Raw genomic sequence first — 23,947 nt, 5'->3', positions numbered from 1 at the left:
CAGGTTGTTTTTTTTTTTTAATTTAAATGCCACAAGCAGTCTGCTTCAAACATTCTCTCTGACCTTGAGTTTCAGGTCAGAGGACTTACCTGGTTTGCCCCAGGAGGTTTGTCTTTGGATTCATTTCAAGAGAACCAAAAATATCTAGGAGGTGCAAGGCGCGACGGTAGGTATCGGCTCTACAAAGATGAAGCACAGCAAAGAAGGGCCCTGCTCTGGAAAAACTGAGATTCATATCCTCTGTATAGAGGGCTGTAAACATATGCCTACCATCATGGACCATGTGATGCTGTGACACGTCCTACACAACACTAGTGAGAGACACTGCAGCAGATTGGTCCAAACCAGAGAATGGTAAGTGGAAGCTAGATCTAGCTGAGGAGGACTTTTTTTTTTTCCAAGAAGCAAGGCCATTTCAAGTTCAGGAAAGAGAGCAGGCCATGGCATAGACAGGCCAGGTTCAGACTCATGTGTAAAGGAGCAACTGAGTTGAGTCCAAAGGTTGGAGTGAATGAATCACCCACCAATGCCCTGCCTGCAGCCTAGATCACTGAAGAATTAGAGCTTTTATTTATTTTCCTATTGGACTAGAAAACCTGAGCTCTAAGCTGGGTTGACTCTTATGTGTCCTAAGCACAGGAGCTTATCCATTAACATACAAAGAGGTCATGGGGGCAGAGAGCCCTCGCCTACAGACAATAGATTAGGGAACGGAGAGATCACTTAGCAGTTAAGAGCATTGCTGCTCTTCCAGAGAACCTGGAGTAATGTTCCCAGCACCTAGGGTGGCTCACAGTCACCTGTAACTCCAGCTCCAGGGGATTCTGTGACCTCCACAGGTGCACACATGTGACACACATACATAAAAATTGAAAAAAAAAAGCATTAAGTCCTTAAACAAAACAAAACCCCTGCATTACAAATCAGAAGAATCAGTTTTTAAAACATATTTTTTAAAAAATTGAACTTCACAGAGAGAAGAGAGATTAGATTATCTTTAGTAAACAAGAGATGACAGGGAAATAAAAAACACGCTCTGAAGGCGGAGATTGATCGCAAGTTTGCACAGGTGAACACACTGAGAGGCTCCAAGGAAGAAATCAGGCCAGCTTAAATGCAGAGGGCTCTGCAAGTGTACTTGCTCACATCCCTGGATTCCTAAACGTGCTGGCTGGAGTCAGAACTAGACTTCTTTGACTATATTTATCACCTAGGGCTGGGACGCACACTGGCTCCATTTCTGCTTCTTACTGCACTAATAACTGCTTCTCTGTGGGCTGGCTGTCGGTGCGCAGGGGTGGGAGCTGTTGGCAATGAACAAGAAAACAAGTTGGCTGAGAAGAAGCACCCCCAAAATGACGACCAGCAGTGTACTTTCTGCAATCCGGGCAGTGACCTGGAGAGCTGGGCTTACAAGCTGTTTACGTAATCACACATTCTCTGCATAAAGAGGGCCTTGGGAAGTCACTGTTTAGTTCTAACAAGCACCTGACAGGGGAAAACTGAGACCAGGTTGGGAGTGCAGAGGAACTGACCAAACCAGTTGGGTGGTTTTATTCTACTACGCATTACATTTCATGGAGGGCATATTATTTAACACCGACTAATCCTACGACTTGTGCTGGTGCTTGTGCGCACCCGTCTCATGTAATCGGGAAAACTCAATGAGAGGTACACTGCGGTTCAGACATTAAATTACCCAAGGCTAAATGTCATAGCGCTAGTAACTGCTGGCTCCTCGTCCTGATCCAGATGCCTGACATTTGTTCCCCTACATGCTGCTTTTCCCTCATCCTCAGATAAGTGGTCAGCTGTTTCTCCAGCAGACACATCCCTCAGTTGTCCGCAGACACTCTACAGTCTTTTTTCCTCTGGACTTTAATGTTCTCTATGATAGTTTCCCCTTTTCAGGCCTCTAGGCACCTACTCTATTTAGAAAACATCCCAGGTGTACTGTCAGCGTTCAATAATTTTGACAGTTCCTCATAGCTGTTTTCCGGCCCCCTCTTCTTCTCCCCACTTGTGTGTGGGTATGAGTGGGTGGAGCATGTGTGCCAGCCAGAGGTCAACTTTGAGTGGCCTCTTCCCGGCCTGAAGCCTGACGACTGGGCTAAGTGGGTTGCCCAGCAAGCCCTAGGGATCCTCTTGTCCCCCACCGCTCCCATGCTGGGACAGCAAACACACGCCACCGCACCTAACCTTCTTCTGTGGTTCTGTGGGCAGGTATCAGCTCGTCACCTTAGGGACTGAGCCATGGCCCAGCCCCAGTTTATCATTTCCAGTCCTTTTACTTAATATATTCTTTCTTCATCACACTTTCAGCCTTGGTCCTATCTAATCCCTGTCAGTAAGCACAGACCAAAAGCAAAAACATCCTCTCTCCTTCACCTGCCAAATTTGCACTTCACTTCAGTTTCTGAAGAGCGCTCTCTTCCAAACAAAGTCCTCATGGGGTGTACTTACAACTTCTCTGAATTAAGCAAGCACCTCCGCCTGTGCACAGCATGTACCACCGTGACCTCGGACAGGCAGCCTTGTATGTCTATGCTTTCCCAAGCTCTGTCCTGTGGCTTATCTGCTCCAAATGCTGCTCTCCTTCCTGTACAGTTCCCCAAACTAAAAATGGTTCACAAAACCCAAATTTACAGTTTGACTTTGGTACAATGCTGAGAAGACAGGTGTTTAATAAAATAGCCTAAGTGGGAATGTTCTATGGTCTTGAAGGTAAAAATAGAAGCTCTTCCATCTGTCTAAACAGGACAAGACAAAAACCCACCTCATTACAGTACAGTGCAATTTCCATGTTTTCACAAGAAAACCACTCCCTAGAATGAAAACTGCAAGTATATAAAATATTAAAATATATTCATAATTCACCAGAGTGTTAACACTACCAGCCAAAACCTATATTTATGAAAGGAAAATAAAAGAATATTACTCAAAGTATTTACTATAGAGTGTAGAAGATTAAATACATGCTAAAGTCACTAAGCTTCTCAACTGGTCAGTTTATATAACCCACAAGGTGGAAATACCTGGAATCTGTGACCATAACGATACTGACTTATTTCCATTCAAATTATCTACAAGAGGAAAAAAAAATGACATTTGTAAACCTGTCTTTCCAAAGTCAGATTTTAGACAAATGGAAGGAAAATGAAGTAGGTGCGACATCCCAGCCCACTACAGCTACTCAGCGACCTATGTCTGCCTCTTTCTTGTCCCCCAAACAGTATCGCTTTAGCTGGCTGGCTCAAAGTGGATCTGAATCCACGTGGCCTGCCTGATGCCAGGCTCACAAATCATGCTTGTGTTACATAACCCATCACAACTGCATGGCTTAGTCACAAGGTCAGCTGGCGAGCCAGCTTGGACAGCACAGGGAACTTCAGGATTTCAGCTGAAACAGCTGCTCAGAAGCACTTGCTTTTTGTGCCCGAGAGATGGTCTGTGCTGAAGAGCATGGCTGCTCTTTTTAGAGAGCCTGAGTTTGGTTCTAAGCACCCACATGGCAGCTGAAAACTGTCTGGCCTTCTGGGGCACCAGGCACATATATGATGCATGGATGTACATGCACAGAAACAGATGCAGGCAAAATGCCCACACATATAAAATAGAATAAAAATATATGTTAAAAAGAAGATGCACACACTTTTCTGAATGTGGAAGGGGGTCATCACTTGGGTCACCCTGTATTACACTGAGTACCTGTGTCTACTCCTGTGCACCTGAACCTGTGCCCAGGATTAACAAAGCTAGCAGCAGCTACCCAAATAAGCTGTGAGTTACAGCCTCCTCCATCACTGGATCTCAGATTCTGGAAGGTTTTGGAGGCACACAACCATCTCCTGCTGGTTGTTGGCCTTGTGTTTGCCCAGAAGCCTCTGCCAACAATGGTAGTACAGCAGCTCTCCATGGCTAGATCCTCTGCATGGCTCCACAGGCTCGACCCCTCTCCTAAGAGGTGAGATTATAGCAGCCTCAGGAGCAGTTGCTTCGTGAAGAAGCAGGACAAGAAAGTCCTGAGTGGGGAGATTCTTTTATAGATAGCCTCCAGGAGACACTGGGAGAGGTTATAGTAAATATCTATCACTACATTTGCTGGGCCAAGTAATCTTCCTAGACTGAACAGTCACAGCCCTGTGCTCAAGGACATAAGACAAAGCAGTCAAGAAACCCAGGGCTCTACCTTAAGGATAACTTACACTATAGCTAAGTCTTAAAACACAAACTGGACTAATCTGATTTCCTGTCTGGAACTCACCTAGAAACATGACAACACTTGAGCTGACTCACGGGAGAAGACTGCACTAGGGAATTAGCTCCCAGTGTACACATCTCTGTTGCCTGCCACCCTACTACAGCCTCCATGACATCAGCTCATGTCAAAGCTCCTCTTCTCGGGCTCCTCCTGTCACTGATAGCCAAACCCATGAACTGAGGCAGCAACATGGTATCTGTCATCTATCCAGCCAAAGAACTCAACTACAAGGCAGCTCATTCAGGTACATAACTGGTGAGGTAGCAGCGAGGAGGCAGAATCCTATAGTTAAACTGTAAGTAAAAGACAGGTGTTTGGAAATACGCCAGCTTATGTGAGAACCACAGAGTCCAAGGCTCAGGAAAAGACAAGGGCTACTTTGTCTTCAAGCAGCTATGAAAATATACATTGAGTCATACAGTTTAAATTGTTAATTTTATGTGCATTCTAACCTTAGAAATAACATAATTTGTCAGATTATATAGCTTAAGTATGCCTTCCTTTTATTTACCAGGTAAAATAATATCAACTACTGATCTTCCAGGTTCAAGTCAGTCTAATAAAAACTGTGCACACTAATGGAAAGACACTTCTCCTCTTTCTGTCTCAGCTTCAAGTACAGGCTGGGTTAGGGTAAGGTGAGCTTAAGAAATTTCCAGTGCGAGAACGTGATGGACTTCTACTCTCTGAGCAAGTAATGAGACGGTTCGCCACTTACAGAGCTGTAGTTCATTCACTTTTTTTTTCATTTTTCAAGGAATATTTTCCTCCATTTGTTTATTGACTTAATCACTTCACATCCCCATCCCAGCCCCCTCCCTCCTGTAGTTCATTCATTTAAAAAATATTTGAGGGGAATGTGCCAGGTGCTTGGTACCAAACAGTGAACTAAGCAGGAAGAGTCGCCCTGCTCTTACATTCTATTTTGGAAAAGAAAGGATAAGTAGTTTAAAGAAAAGTAAACTGAGGTATGAAAGAAATTTGAGGGGAAGAGGAACAGAGGGTAGAGTGGCAGCTACTTTACAAACAGAAGTTAGGAAGACTTGTTGTTGTTGTTGTTAAGGTGACATCAGAGCAGAGACCTAAGGAAGAAAGGGATCACCCCCATTCAGAAATCTAGGGGAAGAGTTTCAGTCAAAAAGAAATGCCACTGCTCAAAGAGGACGCTGCTGTCCTATTCAAAAGACATCAGGGCTGGCCACAGTGGTGTGTATCTTTTCTAAGTACTCAAGACCATCAGGACTTCAAGGGCACCCTAAGCTTCCTCATGAAACTCTACTAAGATAGGCAGTGATGGAAGAAGGCAGCCAAACATTCAGCCAATCAGGTCCAAGAGAAAAAAAGACTGAATTGTTTCAGGCACATGATTCATACCAGCGTGGCCCTGGATTCTGCAGAGGTCCACTATTTGAGAAACAAAGAAGCAAAAAGGTGAGTTTACAGCTGCAGTGTACCATTTATCTGACTTGGAACTAAAGAGAAAACTTGCTGCAGATGTCCAAATTAGCATAAACTTTACAAAGAGATTGCTTTAGGAAGCATGTGACATCAAATCCGGAGTCATTAAGATTTTTATCTCAGTTAAGTAGCTTCTAATTTAGCCTAAAGGAAGCAACTTGAAAGAAAAGGACACAGACAAGAATACATGAACGTAAGTATTATTACTAATGGTCTAAATTGCCAGCAAACAAGTAAATTAGGGTATAGAACAGGTGAGGCAGGGAACAAGTCATTAGATGCTTGCAGGGAGAAGAGACTGAAATGTGAACACGAGACTGCAGCTCAGCTGCTATTACACCCCAGCCTAGTATACAGATGTGTGTGTGTGTGTGTGTGTGTGTGAGAGAGAGAGAGAGAGAGACAGAGAGAGAGAGAGAGAGAGAGAGACAGAGAGAGAGAGACAGAGAGAGAGAGAGAGAGAGAGACAGAGAGAGAGACAGAGAGAGAGACAGAGAGAGACAGAGAGAGACAGAGAGAGACAGAGAGACAGAGACAGAGACAGAGACAGAGAGACAGAGAGACAGAGACAGAGATTAAAGCTTACAAGAAAACAAAAAGATGCTGATGATTAGTTCTGCTGAGGAGGCACCACCATTCTTACTGCTCATGAAGTAATGGTCGCTCAATGAAAGCCAGAGTGTTTTGTCCTGGTTCTCCTGCTCCGTCACACTTACTGGATATTTACAATACCAGGCATTTGACAAAGAGGCCATAGCCATCTCTAGTTCATGATCTTAGTAACTGTTACTATAAGCTTCTTCGTTTTCCTTTCCCTTCTCAAAAACATGACTCAAGACACATGTACCTCCAAACCCATCTCTGCTCCCAGTGGCCTCTGACCATAACCCAAACGGCCATTAGGAATCTCTTCTTAGATCAGATATGAGAACAGACCGAACTCTACAGCAAATCACCAACACACCAACCTGGTTTTCCCTCTAATCAGCAATGTCATCAGTCTACCATTTAGTGGAAGGGATTTCAACACACCCTGCTGTTGAATCTACTGCCACCACAACCTGCTCCAGCACCAGAACTGGTGATCTTTCTCCTCTTGTCCTTGTTCTATCTCACTGCTAGTATTATAGTATTATAGGTCTTCGTAGCTTCTCTATAAAATTCACCACGGAAACCACTCCTCGGCTCAAACAAGCCTTCAGTGATAGCTGGGCACTATGCAAAGTATTCTATGTACAATTTCTTGTTTAAGCATAAGAAAGCACATGAAGGCATAATTATTCCCATTTTTTATGAAATTTGGTAAGATTAAAAATTGTTCATCAAGGTATGGAACAGGAATTCCACACAGGTAGTTTGTCTATAGTCCGCATCTGTGATCACCAGTTACTCAGCTCAAATATGATTAAGGCGCTGATTTCATTCAGCCTTAAGACTATCCTGAACGTGACCACCTCTGTGATATCCGTATTTTGAAATGGGACTAATACAGTGCAATTGAGAACTTTTGGACTCAGTTGGGCATGGTGGTGCATGCTTGTAACACCAGCACTCTGAAAGGCAGAGGCAGGTGGATTACTGTGAGTTTGAGACCAGCCTGGCCTACAAAGTGAGTCCAGGACAGCCAGGGCTACACAGAGAAACCCTGTCTCAAAAAAAAAAAACAAACAAACCAAAAAACAAAATGAAACAAAAAAAGAACTCTCACAGCCAGATATACTCACACATAATCAAAGCACCTAACAGCTCAACCTCAGGTACATATGGAGTTCAAGGCCAGAAACAGCTACATGGTACCATGTCTCAAACATTCCCCCTCCCCCACATGGGGGGAGGTGCTGAAGATGTCACTCCTCTAGTAGAATTTCTTTTAGCATGCATGAAGCCCTAGATTGTCGTTTTAAAGAAAGTAAATTCCAATCATTCGATTTTACCAATGAAGAATCAGGAGTCAGACGCTGGGGTGAAAAGCTGCTGGCTCAGAGAGGCAGAGAAAGCACCGAGCTGACCTTTCTACTCAGCTAGCATCCTAGAAGGAAAAGGCCTAAAGCTAAAAGCCAAAAGGTCTGCTCCCAGGACAGCTTCAAAGAAAGTTGCTGATCTCAATTCGCCCAGCATTTCAGAATGTTCCAAACAGGACTTCCATTAAGCTTAAAATTTCTCAACATTTAGAGACTGAACCACAAATGTTATTGCTAGCTTGCTTAACCATTTCTTGCCAATTTTATTTGGGCCCCCAAATCAGCAGGAAGCAACCTTAAGAGAACGATGTCCCATTTCCCCTCAAGGGGTTGGGTAGGTTTTGGGCTATGGATGTTGACTGTCATTAGGGGGTGGCTATGTTATTAATGATCTTATTTTAAAAAGAGGTATAAGCTGGGTGATGGTGGCACATGCCTTTAATCCCAGCACTTGGGAGGCATAGGCAGGCAGATCTCTGTGAGTTCGAGGCTAGCCTGGTCTACAGATCAAGTTCCAGGACAGCGAGAGCTGTTACACAGAGAAATTTTGTCTTGAAAAACAAAAACAAAACCAAAAAGAGACATAAAAACGTAGACTCTCTTTTTCTTTTCTCTTTCTTCCTTAGGTCAGAAGAAAGGGGTTAAAAAGAAAGAAGGGGTAATATAGAAATATCTTATAGGAGAAATAAGACAAAAGGTAGATTATTGTATCTACTCTTCAATTTAGAGATATTCTTATATTTAAATAAGGTTATTTTGATACATTTGGCATAAATTTTGGCATATTGATACAAATCCAAGGTTTATTTCCAGTACTTTTAAAATTGCTTTTTTTTTTTTTTTTTTTTTTTTTTTTTGGTTTTTTGAGACAGGGTTTCTCTGTGTACCCTTGGCTGTCCTGAACTCACTTTGTAGACCAGGCTGGCCTCGGTCCGCCTGCTTCTGCCTCCCAAGTGCTGGGACTAAAGGCATGTGCCACCACTGCTATTACAAACTGTTTAAGATAATTAATGCAAGTTGCTAGTGGATCAATTCATGATCATGTCAGACACTAGTCTAATTTGTCACAGGAGTATACATTCTAGGTTTAACAGATAGATATGAATCTATAGATTGTTAATGTAAAAATGAATAGATATATAGGTCTTCAAAAACCTCAGAGACCTACAGAACATGGCATTTAAGGATGTTTTATTATCTTAAGGACTCTTTGACAGAGAGACATGTCAGCCTACTTTCAAGAAGATGATGGGCATCGAAGAACCTCCATATGGAGATGGCTTCAAATGTGACAAGTTAGCCACCTAGACAAAGAAATGAGGCCGGGCAGTGGTGGCGCACGCCTTTAATCCCAGTACTTGGGAGGCAGAGGCAGGTAGATCTCTGTGAGTTCAAGGCCAGCCTGGACTACAGAGCAAGTTCCAGGACAGCCAGAGCTGTTATACAGAGAAACCCTGTCTCAACAAAACAAAACAAAAAAACCAAACCAAAACAACAACAACAAAACAAGACAAGGAAATGCCCTCATTTTTACCACAAACAGAACCTTGCCTAAAATGGGCAAGCTTGGATGCAGGCATAGTCAACTACCTAGCTCTGCCAGGACAGGGTAAGCAAATCCTCAGTAGTTCCTGCCTCACAAACATGTCTGTCAGATATACTGGGCCAGAAGGATGAAGATAATTCTCCAACATTATAGAGAGTTTTGGGTAGCTGTCTAGATTTTTTGGAAGCTGTTAACCTCAACTTCCTGTTTACTCAGGTAATTAATTTTATTCCTTCTCACATCTCTGATGGGGTTGAAGACTAGATAGTTATAGTTTTATAATTTAGCTTAGTTGTTTAGGAGTTAATAAGATGTGTTAAGGTCTAGATAGATGTTTTTAGATTGATAGATACAAGATACGATATCAAATAATATGCATTCAAAACTCTGAACTCACCAGGATAGGACAGATAGTAGACTACTTCCTCCTAAGTTGTCAAATACCTTTAGACTAGGTATTATGTATGTAAGTCTTACCTATTAGTTTTTGTAATTGTTTCATAATTGTTCTTACTGCATGGTATCATATTAAAATTAGAAAAAAAAAGTAGAATCATAACAGCATGGTCTGGTGCTTTGTGTTTGATTGTTACCTGTGTTGCTCCCTGAGGTCAGCTTGCTGTCTTTTATGAACAGACACTCATGTACCCCAAGTATGGCTGTGTAACTTTCCTCCCTGACTGGCTGAATAAAAGGCCTACAGCCTGGGCAGGGCAGAAGGAAGGGGTGGAGAGAAGGTTCTCGGGGTTGGCAGAGAGAAGGATCTTGGGTAGGAGACTGGCACAGGAGGAGGAAGGAAGCAGAGCTGCTGCAATCGGTTAACATGGCCAGATCAGCATGGATGGAGGAAAGCGGCCCAGACGAACAACATTAGCAAGTATTTTGGGATTATGGATGGGAAGTAGCTGAGACAGGAATAACTAATCCAGATGGCCTGGGCTGGGGGGCTGAGGAGTGATAAGGTTAGTTTAGAGGGTTAATATCTGCCCAGTCCCAGGGAAAATGAGGCTATTCTGAAATACTACAGGTGTCTGCATCATTATTGTTTATAATAGCAGGTTAGAAAATACTGCTGTAATAATTATAAGTAGTTCTTTTGATACTAGATTACATCCTTGTAATCTCTAGGAAGAACAGAGGGACAGAAGTTCAAGGTTAGCTACATGGCAAACTTTAAATCTAATCTAGAATATATGCGATCCTATCTGGTGGAGGATGAAAGGGAAGCATTTGAGTTCAATGATCAGGCTGTTCAATCCAAGGCCTACTTATGGCCTTTGACAAATGACTCTCTTCTGAACTTACTTCTGTTTCTATAATATGGGAATGATACGGTATTGTGGAGGTGAATGAAATTGGCTCATATGTTTGAATTCTTGATACCCAGTTAATGAACTGTTTGGAAAGGATTAGGGGTGTGGCCCTGGTCAAATAGGTGTGTCCTTGTAGGTGTGTTACTGAAGATAGACTTTGAGGTTTCCAAACCCCAGAACTGCTGCTTGCAGATCGGATGTGAGCTCTTAGCTACTGCTCCAGTGACATGCCTGCCTGCCTGCCTCCACACTCCCCACCATGATCATGGACTCACCCTCTGAAACTGTAAGCAAGCCTCCAATTAAATGCTTTCTTCTGTAAGTTGCCTTGGCCATGTGTCTCCTTATAGTAAGTAAGATAGGTGCCTACCTTGAAAAATTGGGATGATTAAATGAGATTGAGAATAAAAATAGTGACCTACTACCTGGCTCACCGTAAATATTAGCCAGCCTAAATAATATGATCACACTGCCCCCTTGCATTTTCTGCCTTTCTCTTTTCTACCTATCTCTGGAAGGTCAGGATTTTACACAGCCCAGAGCAACCTCTTCTGGATGCCTAGAATGATTTTGCTCCCTTGATATGGATTATAAATTGACCTATAGGTTAATAGAAATATCATCATCCATAATGCCATGCAGGTACTGATATAACACAATGATTTACTCTTTTGAATCCTCACTACAGTGCTATGAAATAGTTACTATCTTATTCTTTCTTTGTAGGTGATAAAACTAATGCACAGAAAGGTTAAATAATCTACCTAAGGTCAGACAATACGTGAAAACCCAGTTAAGTCTGGCACCAGAAGTCATACATCACCACTCAAAGTTTCACATTTGTATTTTTAAGAGAGTGAGGCCTTTTAAAACCAAGAATGGTGTCTTCTCTAGATATGCCACAAGACCAAACTAGACCCTCCCAGAGACTCTTGTATACAAACATCTAGTATCCCATCTGTACCAGGACCTGAACCTGCTTGACTCTATCCTGTCTCCTTAGCATTCTTTTTCTCTCTTCTCCGACCACTTTCCCTTCTCCTCTCTTTTGTCTACTGGGGACTGAATACATTGCCTCACACATGCCAAGCAAGTGCCATACCTCTCTGTTACATCCCCAGCCCCTTTTTGTGAATTTTATTTTGAGACAGACTCAAACTTGAATTTACCACTCTCTTCCCCAAGGCTCCTTGGTAGCTATGATTACAGACCAGGTCTGGTTCACCAGTGAGTTGCGGGCAAGTCAAGGCTACACTCTGTCTCCAAAATCCAAAACCAACCAAACAAAAACACATAAAAGAAAAGTACTGGTAATCTTCCTGGCACAGCAAGTGTGGCTGAAAAGCAAATGATAAATGGTTGGAGGTGTTTCAAACATAGTTCTAAGCACTTAAAAGAAACAACAACAACAACAAAAACCAACCAATATGGGCTTAGCAGATATAGTGCTTGCCAGAGTCATGGGAACCCTGGGCTTGACCTCATAAGAATAGGTTCTGTGGTTCATGTCTGTAACTGAAGGTTAACCCAGCTACAAAGTAAGCTCAAGTCCGACCTGTGCTACCTCAGACCACTCTAAAAAACAAAATCATCTATATACAAGAAATTTTAACAAGAAAACCAAACACCTAAAAGTTATCAGGAATTGTACAGTTAACAAAATAAGAAACTTAAGTGGTAGTAAAAAAAAAATTATAAAAAAAAACCCAAAAGTGTTATATTTAACCATAAAATTGCAAACATTTATAAGGAATAATTCCTCTAGACTCTCAACAAGACTGAGTTTGTAAAGCAAGTACTAGGGATGGGAACAAAAATTCACCCTAGGGAGTAATGACAAAAATGTAAGTCAGGCCCAGTGTACAGAAGGCCCTGGGATCAATCCCTAGTACCTCTCTCCATGCAAAGAAAATTCAGAAAGGAAAAAAATAAAAATAAAAAATAAAAGTGTGAGAATAGACACAGGAGCATAATTTGAGAGAAAATAACTTTAACCAATAGATTTCAATAAATTATGCTTACTAAGGATAATGCAGGTCTGTTGCAGAAAGATGCTCATATTGTTAAGGGGAACATATATATAATAAACCAGCATTCATAATATTAGAATGCACATATGTAAAAATTAAAATATTATACAGATCTACATACTAATAAGGAGAATATTGAGCAAAATATATGACTATCTCTCACAGAAATACGCTTGGGATGAATATTTGAACATGACCATATATATATAATTAATTTCCTTTTTATGTTCCAATGACCATTTGAGAGCTTTATGTAAGAATGGTTTTCATTATCTCAGTATGAGAAATACCTTTCATGTGTGTCATTTTATAAAACGTATGACATGTACTATACAATGTGATAAACATATTCACTCACTGATAAACAGCTAGATCACAAGTATGTATCACCACATCTGACCTAAAAACATCTTTATATCTACAACTTTAAATAGTTCACTCCATGTATCACAAGGTGGGAAACACATTCTTCAATCGAAATAATCAGTATAATGATTTTTATCTCTTCTTATGATATAAGCTTAATTTGAAAATGTAAAAATATTCTGAGCCAGATGTAGTTATGCTTGCTTATAACTCTAGCACTTGAGAGACTGAGGCAAAAATATGCTGTGTACCACCAGCCTGGAATACAAAGTATCATAGGCCCTGTCTTTAAAAAACATGCAACACAGCCAGGCAGTGGTGGCGCACACCTTTAATCCCAGCACTTGGGAGGCAGAGGCAGGTGGATCGCTGTGAGTTCAAGGCCAGGCTGGTCTACAAAGTGAGTCCAGGACAGACAAGGCTACACAGAGAAACCCTGTCTTGAAAAAACAAAAAACAAAAACCACCACACGCAGAGAGAGAGAGAGAGAGAGAGAGAGAGAGAGAGAGAGAGAGAGAGAGAGAGAATATAACTAAATATATTAAAAGCAATAAGCAACCCTATAGTGGCTAACTTCTTTTCATGGGTTACAGAGTGCAGAGAAGGATAAACGGAAAAAAGAAACAAACTAATGAACTGGGGACAGAAAGCTTAAGCTTGAATTGATTCCTGCACAGGACACAAGAAAGACAAGGATACTGACTTCATCTTCTTGTGACAATTATTGTTACACAGTAAATACTCATAAGTCATTTTCTAGATGAGTGCCACCCCTGAAACATACGCTGCAGAAGATAACAGAGGAAAGAAAACCCATCTCCTTAGCCCTCAGCACTTTACTGTATGACCCTAAGAGCTCGCCCAAATGAGCAGCAGCAGGGAGGTTCCCTGGATTCTGCAGAAGCAACAACTCCGAGCAGGAAGGCAACATATATATTGTGTCCCCAGAGCTTAGTGGGAGAACCTCCCGCATGTTAAGAGAAGCAGGATGTTGTGAAGGATCTTTTGCTGGTTAGTTTTCTACCTCCCACAGGCCAAGGTGCTTAGCATTCAGCTGTGGCTAATGGGCATACTGCACAAGACACTCTTTAGCCACTAGCTCTCCCAAGTTCTAGGATTATAAGATTTATTTAACAATAAAGAACCCACACAGATATAAGGATACAAATAACAAATAGCTCTTAAATTTTACCATTGATGACATCCCTCGGAAGCCTAGGTCTCTCCCACCTCATGAGACAATCAACTTAGCAAAAAGCTCCTCTATAACAGACCCACAAAATCTCACTGTTAATAAAATCGGGGTCATCAAAAACAATGCTCCCTGGGGGAAGCGTCCCCAAGTGAAACTCACACACAATGATGATCAGTCTCATTTTACTTAGGGAAAAAGAGCCAACAGCTATTTCAAGACTTGTAGGACTGTCTTACATGGTGCTGCCAGGCAGCCTGGCCCCTGACAGACAGGGGACATCTTGAGTCCATTACCTTTAGGAGGGAAGTACGACTTGCTCTCTGCTTTATGAGGCCAGTCCACCACAAGAGGTCCAAACCTGCGAAAGCTGGCAGTGATCTCATCTACAAAACAAAGAAGGAATTTAGTAAAAGGGGGAAAAACTATAATCAGAAGAAACATAAAAGATATGTTTTCATTTACAAAATGTTTTGAGGGACTTTGTCCTCTTTTGCATGTATTTTCTACAGAAGTCAATCTGCAGAGGGAGGCACCATTGCCCTTGGTTACTGGCTTCAACCACGTAAAGCATGTTTCTACAGTAACTCTAATTTCTTTCCTTTTACCGCCAATAAACTTAACAAGAAATCTGGAAGGAAAGTCTAATTCTAGCTAACATGATCTTTACGTCAAACAAAACAGAGGGTTTCCAAAACTGAGAATGTTTCTCTGTCTTTAGAAAAACATTAAAGATGCAGAAGATGTTTCAAATAGAATTTTCATGGACAGAAGAGATGGCTCAGTGCGTAAAGGGCCTTTCCAAGGAGTTCAACCCCTGAGACTCACATGGTAGCAAGAGACTCTTAAAAACTGCCCTCACCACCACGCGCTATAGCATGCATATCACCCCTAAATAGACAAATGCAGATTGAAAACCATATACATATGATCTCATTTGTACAGAATCCACTTGTATGGAATCCCTAGGGTTATTTTATAAGCAAATGATTCTATTGATAAGGAACAAGGACAACAAAGTAGACAGCTCTATTTGGTGATGAGAAAAGGTTAAAAGCCAATTGTCTCTCTTAGGTCTCCACACTGCCCTCTTTACTAAGCAGCATACAAAGCCTGCAGGTCCGTTACTTTATCCCCTTCTGGCTAGAAGAAGACTGTGACCTTGTAACTCCTTGAGTGTAGGTTGTTGTTCCCTCAGCCAAGGTAAGAAATGTATCTTAAAGAAAATCTAATTGGCAGACAATATTGACACAGATGAGGACAGTTAGAGGGAAACGAGGCTTTGGCCGCCTACAACTTTAATGTAGTAAGTCTAAAAATATTTTTTCAGTGCCCCCTCCCCCATAATGAAAAGGCTAAAGAAACCGTGGCCTATTATATTAGCATTAGAGCAGCACTGACCAAGTAAGTCAGTGGCAGAAGACTTCCATAGCACATCCAAAGCTTACGAGAACTGGAGTGGTTTCTTTAAGTTAGCTCTGTCATAGTTTAATTTCACATCCCCATTTAACACCCGTGCTTATGGATGCTGCCCTGGAGAAGAGTCAGCGTCTGTCTGGTGACACAACGCACAGACGCTCGGCTCTAGTAACGTTGGAAACGAACGCGTATGGTACCTTCGTCGATGTCAGGAGGAAGGCCTCCAACAAACACCTTCCTAGAGTAGCGTTCCACTCGCTCCCCATTTTGACATCGAGTGGGAGAACTTAAGCCAGATGATAAGGCCTGATCGCCATGGCTGTCATCCAAGAAGGCGTCTTCAAAGGGAAAGAGAGAAGACCGACCTGAAACAAAGTAGCAGTTTCTATAATCAGAATGGCTTTCCTGTCTGAAGCCAATTGTTCCAAGTGAAGCATACAAAACACAACGTCTCCTGAGGTATGGCTTCTCCAATGGAAAACTTAACTGAAGATCACCAAGTACAGCCATGTTTACACACAACACTGAAATGACGAATAATATCTAAGGACGAAGCATCAAAACTGCATCTGCCTTCCTTTATAAAAAAAGGTCCCTGCATTATACTCATACAGTCCCTGTCGCCGTTACTAAGTATGTGCCCTCTGATGAAGAGGCACTCCCACCTAGCTGAAGAGCTGCTGGAGGATGCTGGCTGCATGGGGAGGGAGAGTCATCTTTCTTTGGACATGTGTCCACTGGTAGGTGAAGGGACTCACACCCAAATAAATGTGGGTAGTACTAGTTAGACTCTAGCTATTGAGGGGAATCAAGACCACATAAAGTTGGAAGGGGCATGTGTTTGGGGGTTTGAAAGAGAAGGAGGAATAAGAACAAAATAATTTGATACATATATGAAATTCTCAAACAATAAAATATTATGCTAGCTGGGCATGGTGGCACATGCCTTTAATTCCAGCACTTAGGAGGCAGAGGCAGGCGATCTCTGTGAGTTCAAGGCCAGGACAGCCAGAACTACACAGAGAAACACTGTCTCAAAAAAAAAAAAAAAAAAACAAAGAAAAAATTATGCTAATAAAATATATCCATAAGTTATTTTTTCTTCAACCATTTTTGAAAGTAAATAGGACAATCTCCAGATCTTTATCTGCTTTTGGTGGTGACTCAGGGGTTTAGTTGTAAAGGCTGGTCCTCATGACAGAAGCTAATTTCGTCTCTTCTAATAGCAGGTCAATGACAGTTTTCCTAGCAAGCAAAGGTACTCCAATTTAATAAGCACATGCAACCACCTTGTACAGGGTATGTAAACACTAAATCAAGATGTAGTAGTATAGTGTGGGTGTGGCTACGACATATTAACACTATTACTCTAGACTGTATTTTAAATCACTCACCAAAAAGAAGAAAAAGAAAAAGAAAAGCTGAGCATGGTGGCACATGGATTTAATTTCAGCTCTGGGGAAGTCAGGAAGAGGAGAATCTCTGTGAGTTCAAGACCAGCCTTGTCTACACAGGGAGCTCCACTTGAGCCAGGGTTATAGTGATGCTCTCAGAAAAACAAGCATTAGCAACAACAAAATTCTCATTCTTTTTGTGACAAGGTCTTTCTGTGTAGCCCTGGCTATCCTGGAACTCAATATGTACACCAGGCTAGCTTCAATTTCACAGAGCTCTGCCTGTGTCTGCCTCCTAAATACTGGGATTCAAGGTGTAAGTAAATGACTGGCAATTATTTTCAATCTGGCACTTCAAAATAGATGCCAAACTAAAAAAAAAATTTTTTTTTCTAGCTTGGCATGGTACTGCATGCCTGTAATCCCAGCAGTTAGGTAGGCAGGGGCAGGGGGAATCACTGTGAGTTTGAGGCTAGCCTGGACTACAACGTGACTCTAGGACAGCCACAGCTACACAGAGAAATTGTCTCAAACATTTTTTTGTTTTGAATATGTGAGTTCCTGGTAAAATTTGCCAGTCGTTCAACTGTCTTGAGCACTCCAGTTCGAGAGGAAGCTGGGCTAGAGGAACAGGGAAAGAGAGAATAGATCAGGAAGAAGAGGGCGACGGGAGGAGGAGAGGAAGAGGCAAGAAAGCAGAATAAAGGGAAGGATGGAGAAAAGAGGGAGAGGAGGAGGGGGGAGAAGGAACAGCAGCAGGAGGAACAGAGGAGGAAAGAAGACAAGTCATCTCTAAGATAAGCCCGCAGGGCTTTATGGAAACAAGCACACAGTGATCTTTATTTCCCTGAAACCCAGGGCTTGAAGCACAATAGCCTGAAATACAATATAAATAGCCTTAGAAAAATGATGACGATTTCTGTTATCAAAAGCGAAAAACGTTGCTAAGAGAATCACGTTAGACTAGGAGCAACTTGGAGGTATAGGAGAGGGCAGTCTTGGAGCTTGGAGGCAATGGAGGGGCCGGGGTCGGGACAGTGAAACACCAGAGACATTTTACTCAGTCCTCCCAGCATGGCTTCAGGGACAGAGGAGCCACCTATCTCTGCAGCCTGCTCGGAGCAAACAATAGACAGCAAACTCTCACCCCTCGGTGCTTGTTTTTATCTCCGGGACTAGAGGAAACACATCTGCAGCAACTAAGGGCAAAATGAGCTTCCTACAGACATGTTCTGCCACGCAGTCCACACGCTAAGCCTCATGCCTACTCAGTGTTGGGTTCCTAATTAAGTCAGCATTTCCCACAGAACATCTATTCCCGCCTCCTAATTCCAACACAAGAAACGTGAGATGTGCAAAAGACAAAAGCCGGTGGAGAAGAGGCAGAAGGGAACTGAAGGGGGGAAGCTGTGCAGGCCATGAGAGAGCAAAATGCTGCTCTGCAGTAAAGAAACACTAGCTTCCTCCTAAGTTACACTTAGTTCTCGATTACTCACCATCCAGAGCTAAGATAACAGAAGCCTTTAACACGCACCACTCAGTGGGAAAAACACTGAAGGGAATGTTTATTCCTTTTCTAAGGGCATCGAAGTACTTCTGATAAAGGAATCCCGTCAATGAGGGACAGGCAAGTACTCGCTGAAACAGTAGGTAATGAGAGAAGCCAGGTGACAGCGTGTCCCTCCTGTGGTTCGCAGGAGGGCAATTTTCAGCACAATTTTGTGGAGTGGGATTTTGAGTGAAATAACCAAAAACCTTCACATAAGCTCCTGATCTTCCAGTTAAATCTGCTCCTTAAGTATCAACACAAAGGCCTTCTGGGAGATGGCTCAGTGGGTAAAATGTGTGCCATAAAAATATGGGAGCCACAGTCAGAGCCCCAGGACCTATACAGACACCTGGTGGGCATAGTGGTCAGCTGTAATCCCAGCACTTAGGGGGCAGAAACAGGGGATCCCTAGAGCGAGCTAGCCAACCAGACTAGCACAATCAGGAAGCTCTGGGAGAGATCCTGCCTAAATATGGAACGTTCAGGATGGAAAATAATCAAAGAAGGCGGCTAACATCAACCTCTGACTTCCATAAACCTACACACATGTATACATACACCCACATACATGTGAGCTCACACACTATACATTATATATGCAAGCAAAAAGCAAAGGCCTTTTATACATACCCAATTCAACTCAGAAATTTAGTATTTATACTTTATATTCATTCTCTCCACCACCCAACAGCCCCTCTATATCAAATCCACTTCTCACTAAATTCTACCAACTTAAGGTTCAAAATACAATTTTCCTTTAAGTCCTGTCCATCACTACTACTACGAATACCCTAACCCAAACCACCATCTTATTCCTTGACTCACGGTCTGAGTAGCTACATAAAACCTTTTTCTCACTGATTTCTACCTAGAATTCAACAATACTTTAGAAGGGGAAGGGGGGAGGAAAGGAAAGAAAAGCTAAAGCATCGATTTTCCAACATTAATCTGCACAGGTAACCACATCCTACACTCCTGACTTCAAAGCTCCTGATGACCTTCCATTGCCTTCTGGATAAAGCACAAAAACATCCCTGGGAACTACAAAGTCCCTGCTCACTTCCTCCCTAAGGCAGCTGCGGCTGCTCCTTGCTCAGTAACCTCTCTCATCACATAGAATTCCTCTGGGTTTCTTGACTATTCCTCCTCGCCACAGGTACTAAGGTCTTAAATGTTCCTGTAACCTCTAAGCATTCCTTTCTGCAATCATAGTTAATTCTTTTTGAAATTTTTTAGATTTATTTGTTTGTATGAGTGTTCTGCCTGTGTGTGTGTGTATGTGTGCCATTCATGTGCCCTGGCACCCACAGAGACCAGAATATTAGATCAGATGCCTTGGAACTACAGTTATAGATGGTTGTGAGGCACCACGTGGGTGCTTGGGACTGAACCCAGGTCCTCTGCAATAGCAGCCAGTGTTTCTAACTGCTGAGCCAATCCTCCCACCCATAGTTAATCCTTAATTCTTGATGTCTCAGCTGCAAAGCCATTTTCCTGTATGGAAGTGCACTGAACCTTTAGATCACACACCTCCTTTATTCATGCATAACATCCTGTGCTTCTTCCTCCAAATAATTTCTTTCCTCAGTTAAAACCACAGCGTTTCTTGGGCTTTATTGAGTATATGTTTTCCCACCCCATTGCATTGTAATTTCCATTAGGATAGAGATCAAATAAACTTCACCATTGATCTTCTACCTTAGAGCTCATTAGAGAGACCTGAAACATGTTAAATATGACGCAACACCTAAGGAAACAAAATGGTGTGAGCAGAGCTTGCCATGGTGGTTTAATCCAGTAACCCCAGCACTTGGGAGAATAAGGAAGGAACATCATGAGTTCAAGGCTAGCCTGGATTACTTTAGTGAATACAACATGAGACGCTATCGAAAAACAAAAGAACTCAAGAGTATGTACAAAGACATGTTTGCCCCTGAGCATAACACAGGGGTCTGAGAACATGAGAAAATGGGGTCTTCACTTGTGTGAGCATTATGTTCTGTACTGTATATTACAGAAACCAATTTCTCCTTCCGAAATGCAATACTTCAATCTAATACTGGCCTTTTTTTTTTTTTTTTTTCATTTAAAGACAGGGTCTCATATACCCCAGGCTGGCCTCAAACTCTATGTAACTGAGAATGACCTCAAACTTTTAAAAGTTTATTTTTAATATGTGGGTGTTTTGCCTGTGTGTACATCTGTACACCATGTGAATGCTTGATACTCTCAGGGGCCAGAAAAGGCATCAAATCCCCCAAAACTAGAGTTATAGATGATTTTAAGAACCCTGTGGATAATGGGGATCTAGCCTAGGTCCTTTGGAAGAGTAGCCAGTGCTCTTAACCAGTGAGCCAGCTCTCTAGCCTTGACCTTCCGGTTGTCCTGTATCCACCTCTCAAGTGCTAGGATGCACTACCACACTTGCTTTTTGGTAGTCTTGGGGACTGCACCCAGGTCTCCATGTATGTTAGGCACCCACTCTACCAACCCAGCTACAGCCTCACAAAAGTGGCTTTTTACACACAAGTCCTGGAAACTATTATGCTCCCAATCAACTTCATTTTTTAATTAAAATATTATTTATCTACGTATCTATTTTGCCCTGCCAGAATCACTTTTCTAAGTGACCTCTGTCTGACTATGTTCCAAAGCCTACAGTAACTTCTGTCACCTCTACAGAAAGCTGAACCCAGGGAGTAGGGGAAAGAGTTGAGATTATGAAAAAAAAAAATCAGTGACTATCCAGATGGGCAATGAGGAAGTCTTCAACCAGAGCAGTGAAGAAGTGGCAGCTAGTGGTGGAGACATTCCTGAGCAATCATCTCCGTAACCACAGCTTCCCCAGAGGAAAAGAAAAGCCAGAGTTGTAAAACTCTGGACAGTTTTCAAAGTCAGTCATGGGGAGTTAAGATACTTTCTACGGCTTTAAAACCAAGCCTCTGCCTTATTAATAGTATTTAGAGTGCTCTGGGCCTTAGTAATGAAGGCCGCCTTGGGAATGAAACTACAAATAGTGAAGACACAGATGATGCTATTGTAGCTCCAAGTGGGAGCTGAGAATATGGGCTCCTGAACCCAGCCCACAAACCCACAGATCCGAATTTTCGGAAGTCAGGTTTCAATATCTGCACCCCCACTGCAGCAATTCATTTGCTGAAGTTTAGGAGCCACCTGGAAGGTGCTATCTATCTGCAGCAGGTGAACACTGACGGGTCTGTGTGATGCATCTGAAGCTTAGAAACGTCCAAGCTAAGGAAAGCATAGCTGCATGATTTGGAATGTAAAGTCTATAGCCAGCTTTCCTGTAACATAACTGCCTGAAGCCCTGTAGGTGGAAAAGCTGCTATAGGAAGCACTTAAAAGACAACCTGTGGGCTTTGGGGAGGGTTGAAGGCATGCATGGTTCAGTGGCAGAGTACTTGCTTAGTTTGCATAAGGTCCCAGGTTCAAAACTCAGCAGGAAAAAAAAACTATTGTCAGCCTGGCTTATTTAGAGACAGGACTACATAGACTTGCCTCAAAAAAAAAAAAAAAAAAAAAAAGGCAGGAAGGCAGGAAGAGCACTTCTTTGGGCTACAGTGTTCCCACACCCTGACAGACATCTATTTCCCTTTGCTCTCTGCTCTAGGCATAAGTTCCTGAAGGACTGTTTACTTATTACCTTTACACTGCACATGTCTAGGTGTCTCTGTGTGTTGCCATGTATGTACAGCTGCCTACGGAGCCCAGAAGAGGAAGCTGGATGCCCCGGAGCTGGAGTCACATGCTTGATGGTGGGCGCTGAGACCAGAACTCCAGGCCTTTGGCTCCCAACAGTTGTTTTTGTCCATGAATTTGGTGCTTTGTTACTGTAAGGGGGTGATTTCCGAGTAAGCCAGTGACGCTTCCATTGCTGCAGACGCTCACCAGGGTAAGCCAGGGCACTAGTATTCCTAGCAGTCCACTGGAGCCTCGTGACGCTACCATCCATGTGGCCATTTGGTTGGCATATGTCCATGCTCAAAACAGACTGGCCTGAAACACCAGTCCTTGGGGGCCTGAGTAGGGGAGTCTCATGTCTGAAGCCACCCTGGCCTTCAGAGTCTACCCCGACCTACCCAGGGCAGCCAGAGCCTTCCTCAAATGCAGACACTAGTGACTGGGCCAGGGATGGGCTAAATGAGATTTTTTTTTTTTAAAGGGCCATTCCTAGGGAAACAGCTAAATTTTTAGTTCCTGCATATGTTATTAGCAATTGAAATCTTAAGAAGCTGCATGTGCGCTATCCTACTGACCTGCCCCACTACCTAGACCCCTCTCAAATACTCCTTTTCCTTAAGGGAAACATTCCCCAACCTCAAAATGCTTTAAACAATCTACATTAATATCCTAAAAGAATTACACTCCTATGTGAAGATAATAAACGTCCAAATTCAAACCTCGAGAAACTTCCACAGAAAATTAATATACAATACTGCAACAGAAGAAAAGGAAAGGCTCCTGCGCTGTTCTAAGTTGGCCACATGGCGTGGTGCCACACCCTCTGCTTCTGGCACACACTCTCAGTTAACTGTTCAGAACAAAGCGGCTGATCCATGAGGGAATGAATGCTGTGTGAAAGTGACAATGACCTGAAACTAAAAGACCTGCAGAACCAAGTTCCAGCTGACCTGCAAAGTGCCAGCAGGCAAGGGAACGTGTCCTCAAGCTCTTCCTCCCCAGGAAGCTCCTTCCTGCAGCAATCGATGGGAAAACCAAAGCCAGTGGCCGCGCAGGGCTTCCACCTACATTCAAGCCAGCTCGTGCTGAAGCGCCTGCCATGACAGCCAATGACCCCAGCCCCTCCACGGCACTACTAGTCCAGCACTCCCAGTCACAGGTCCTTCCAGCTCAGCCTTGCAAGCAGCTCAGAAATCAGCTTAGGGATTTAACAAAAATGGACGGTGAGAAATGGCTTCCTAAAAATAAATAAATAAATATCTCCACGGAAACTGAACTAGGGCTGATCCAGGTGAAAGGCTTCTGGATCTCTAGAGGCTCCAGGGCTCTCTTATTGAACACATTTTGTTTGTTGGCTTGCTTGCTTGCTTACTTGCTTGCTTGGCTTTCCTTCTTTGTTTTCACACAGGCCTCACTATATGGCCCAGGGTGGCTTCAAACTCTTGCTCCTGCTGTCTCAGCATCCCCAGTGCTGGGATAATAGGCACATGCCACTATGCCCTGTACAGAAATCTTATAGATTTTACTTTATATTAAAAAGTGGTATATCTTAGTCATCATAAGCTTACATGCAAATTATTATTAATTTTTTTGAGGCAGGATCTTATTATATAGCCCTGGTTGGCCTGAAATGAACTACATAGATCAGGCTGTCCTCAAATTCACAGAGATCTGCCCTTGCTCCCTGTGTGTTAGGATTACAGGTATGTGCCAACACATCCAGTTACAAGTAAATTCTTAATATCTACCTAAACT

The 23,947-nt window shown here is 42.7% G+C and overlaps 1 protein-coding gene across 8 annotated transcripts in view; it reads right to left on the bottom strand.

Moving 5' to 3' along the window:
• CPEB3 (cytoplasmic polyadenylation element binding protein 3) overlaps nucleotides 1–23,947 on the bottom strand; it is a 204,876-nt gene that overhangs the window by 57,411 nt on the left and 123,518 nt on the right. For all 8 annotated transcript variants that reach the window (XM_084763887.1, XM_084763890.1, XM_084763885.1 and 5 more), the window contains 2 exons: nucleotides 15,745–15,912; nucleotides 14,425–14,514 (listed from right to left, as the gene is read on the bottom strand). In XM_084763887.1, the coding sequence (XP_084620013.1) occupies nucleotides 14,425–14,514; nucleotides 15,745–15,912 (258 nt within the window). The remainder of the gene's footprint in view (nucleotides 1–14,424; nucleotides 14,515–15,744; nucleotides 15,913–23,947) is intronic.

Source organism: Acomys minous (assembly GCF_964271855.1).
Source record: "Acomys minous genome assembly, chromosome: 2".
Classification (NCBI taxonomy): domain Eukaryota; kingdom Metazoa; phylum Chordata; class Mammalia; order Rodentia; family Muridae; genus Acomys; species Acomys minous.
Note: the sequence above shows the minus strand (reverse complement) of the source record. Positions and strands in the feature narration are given on the sequence as shown.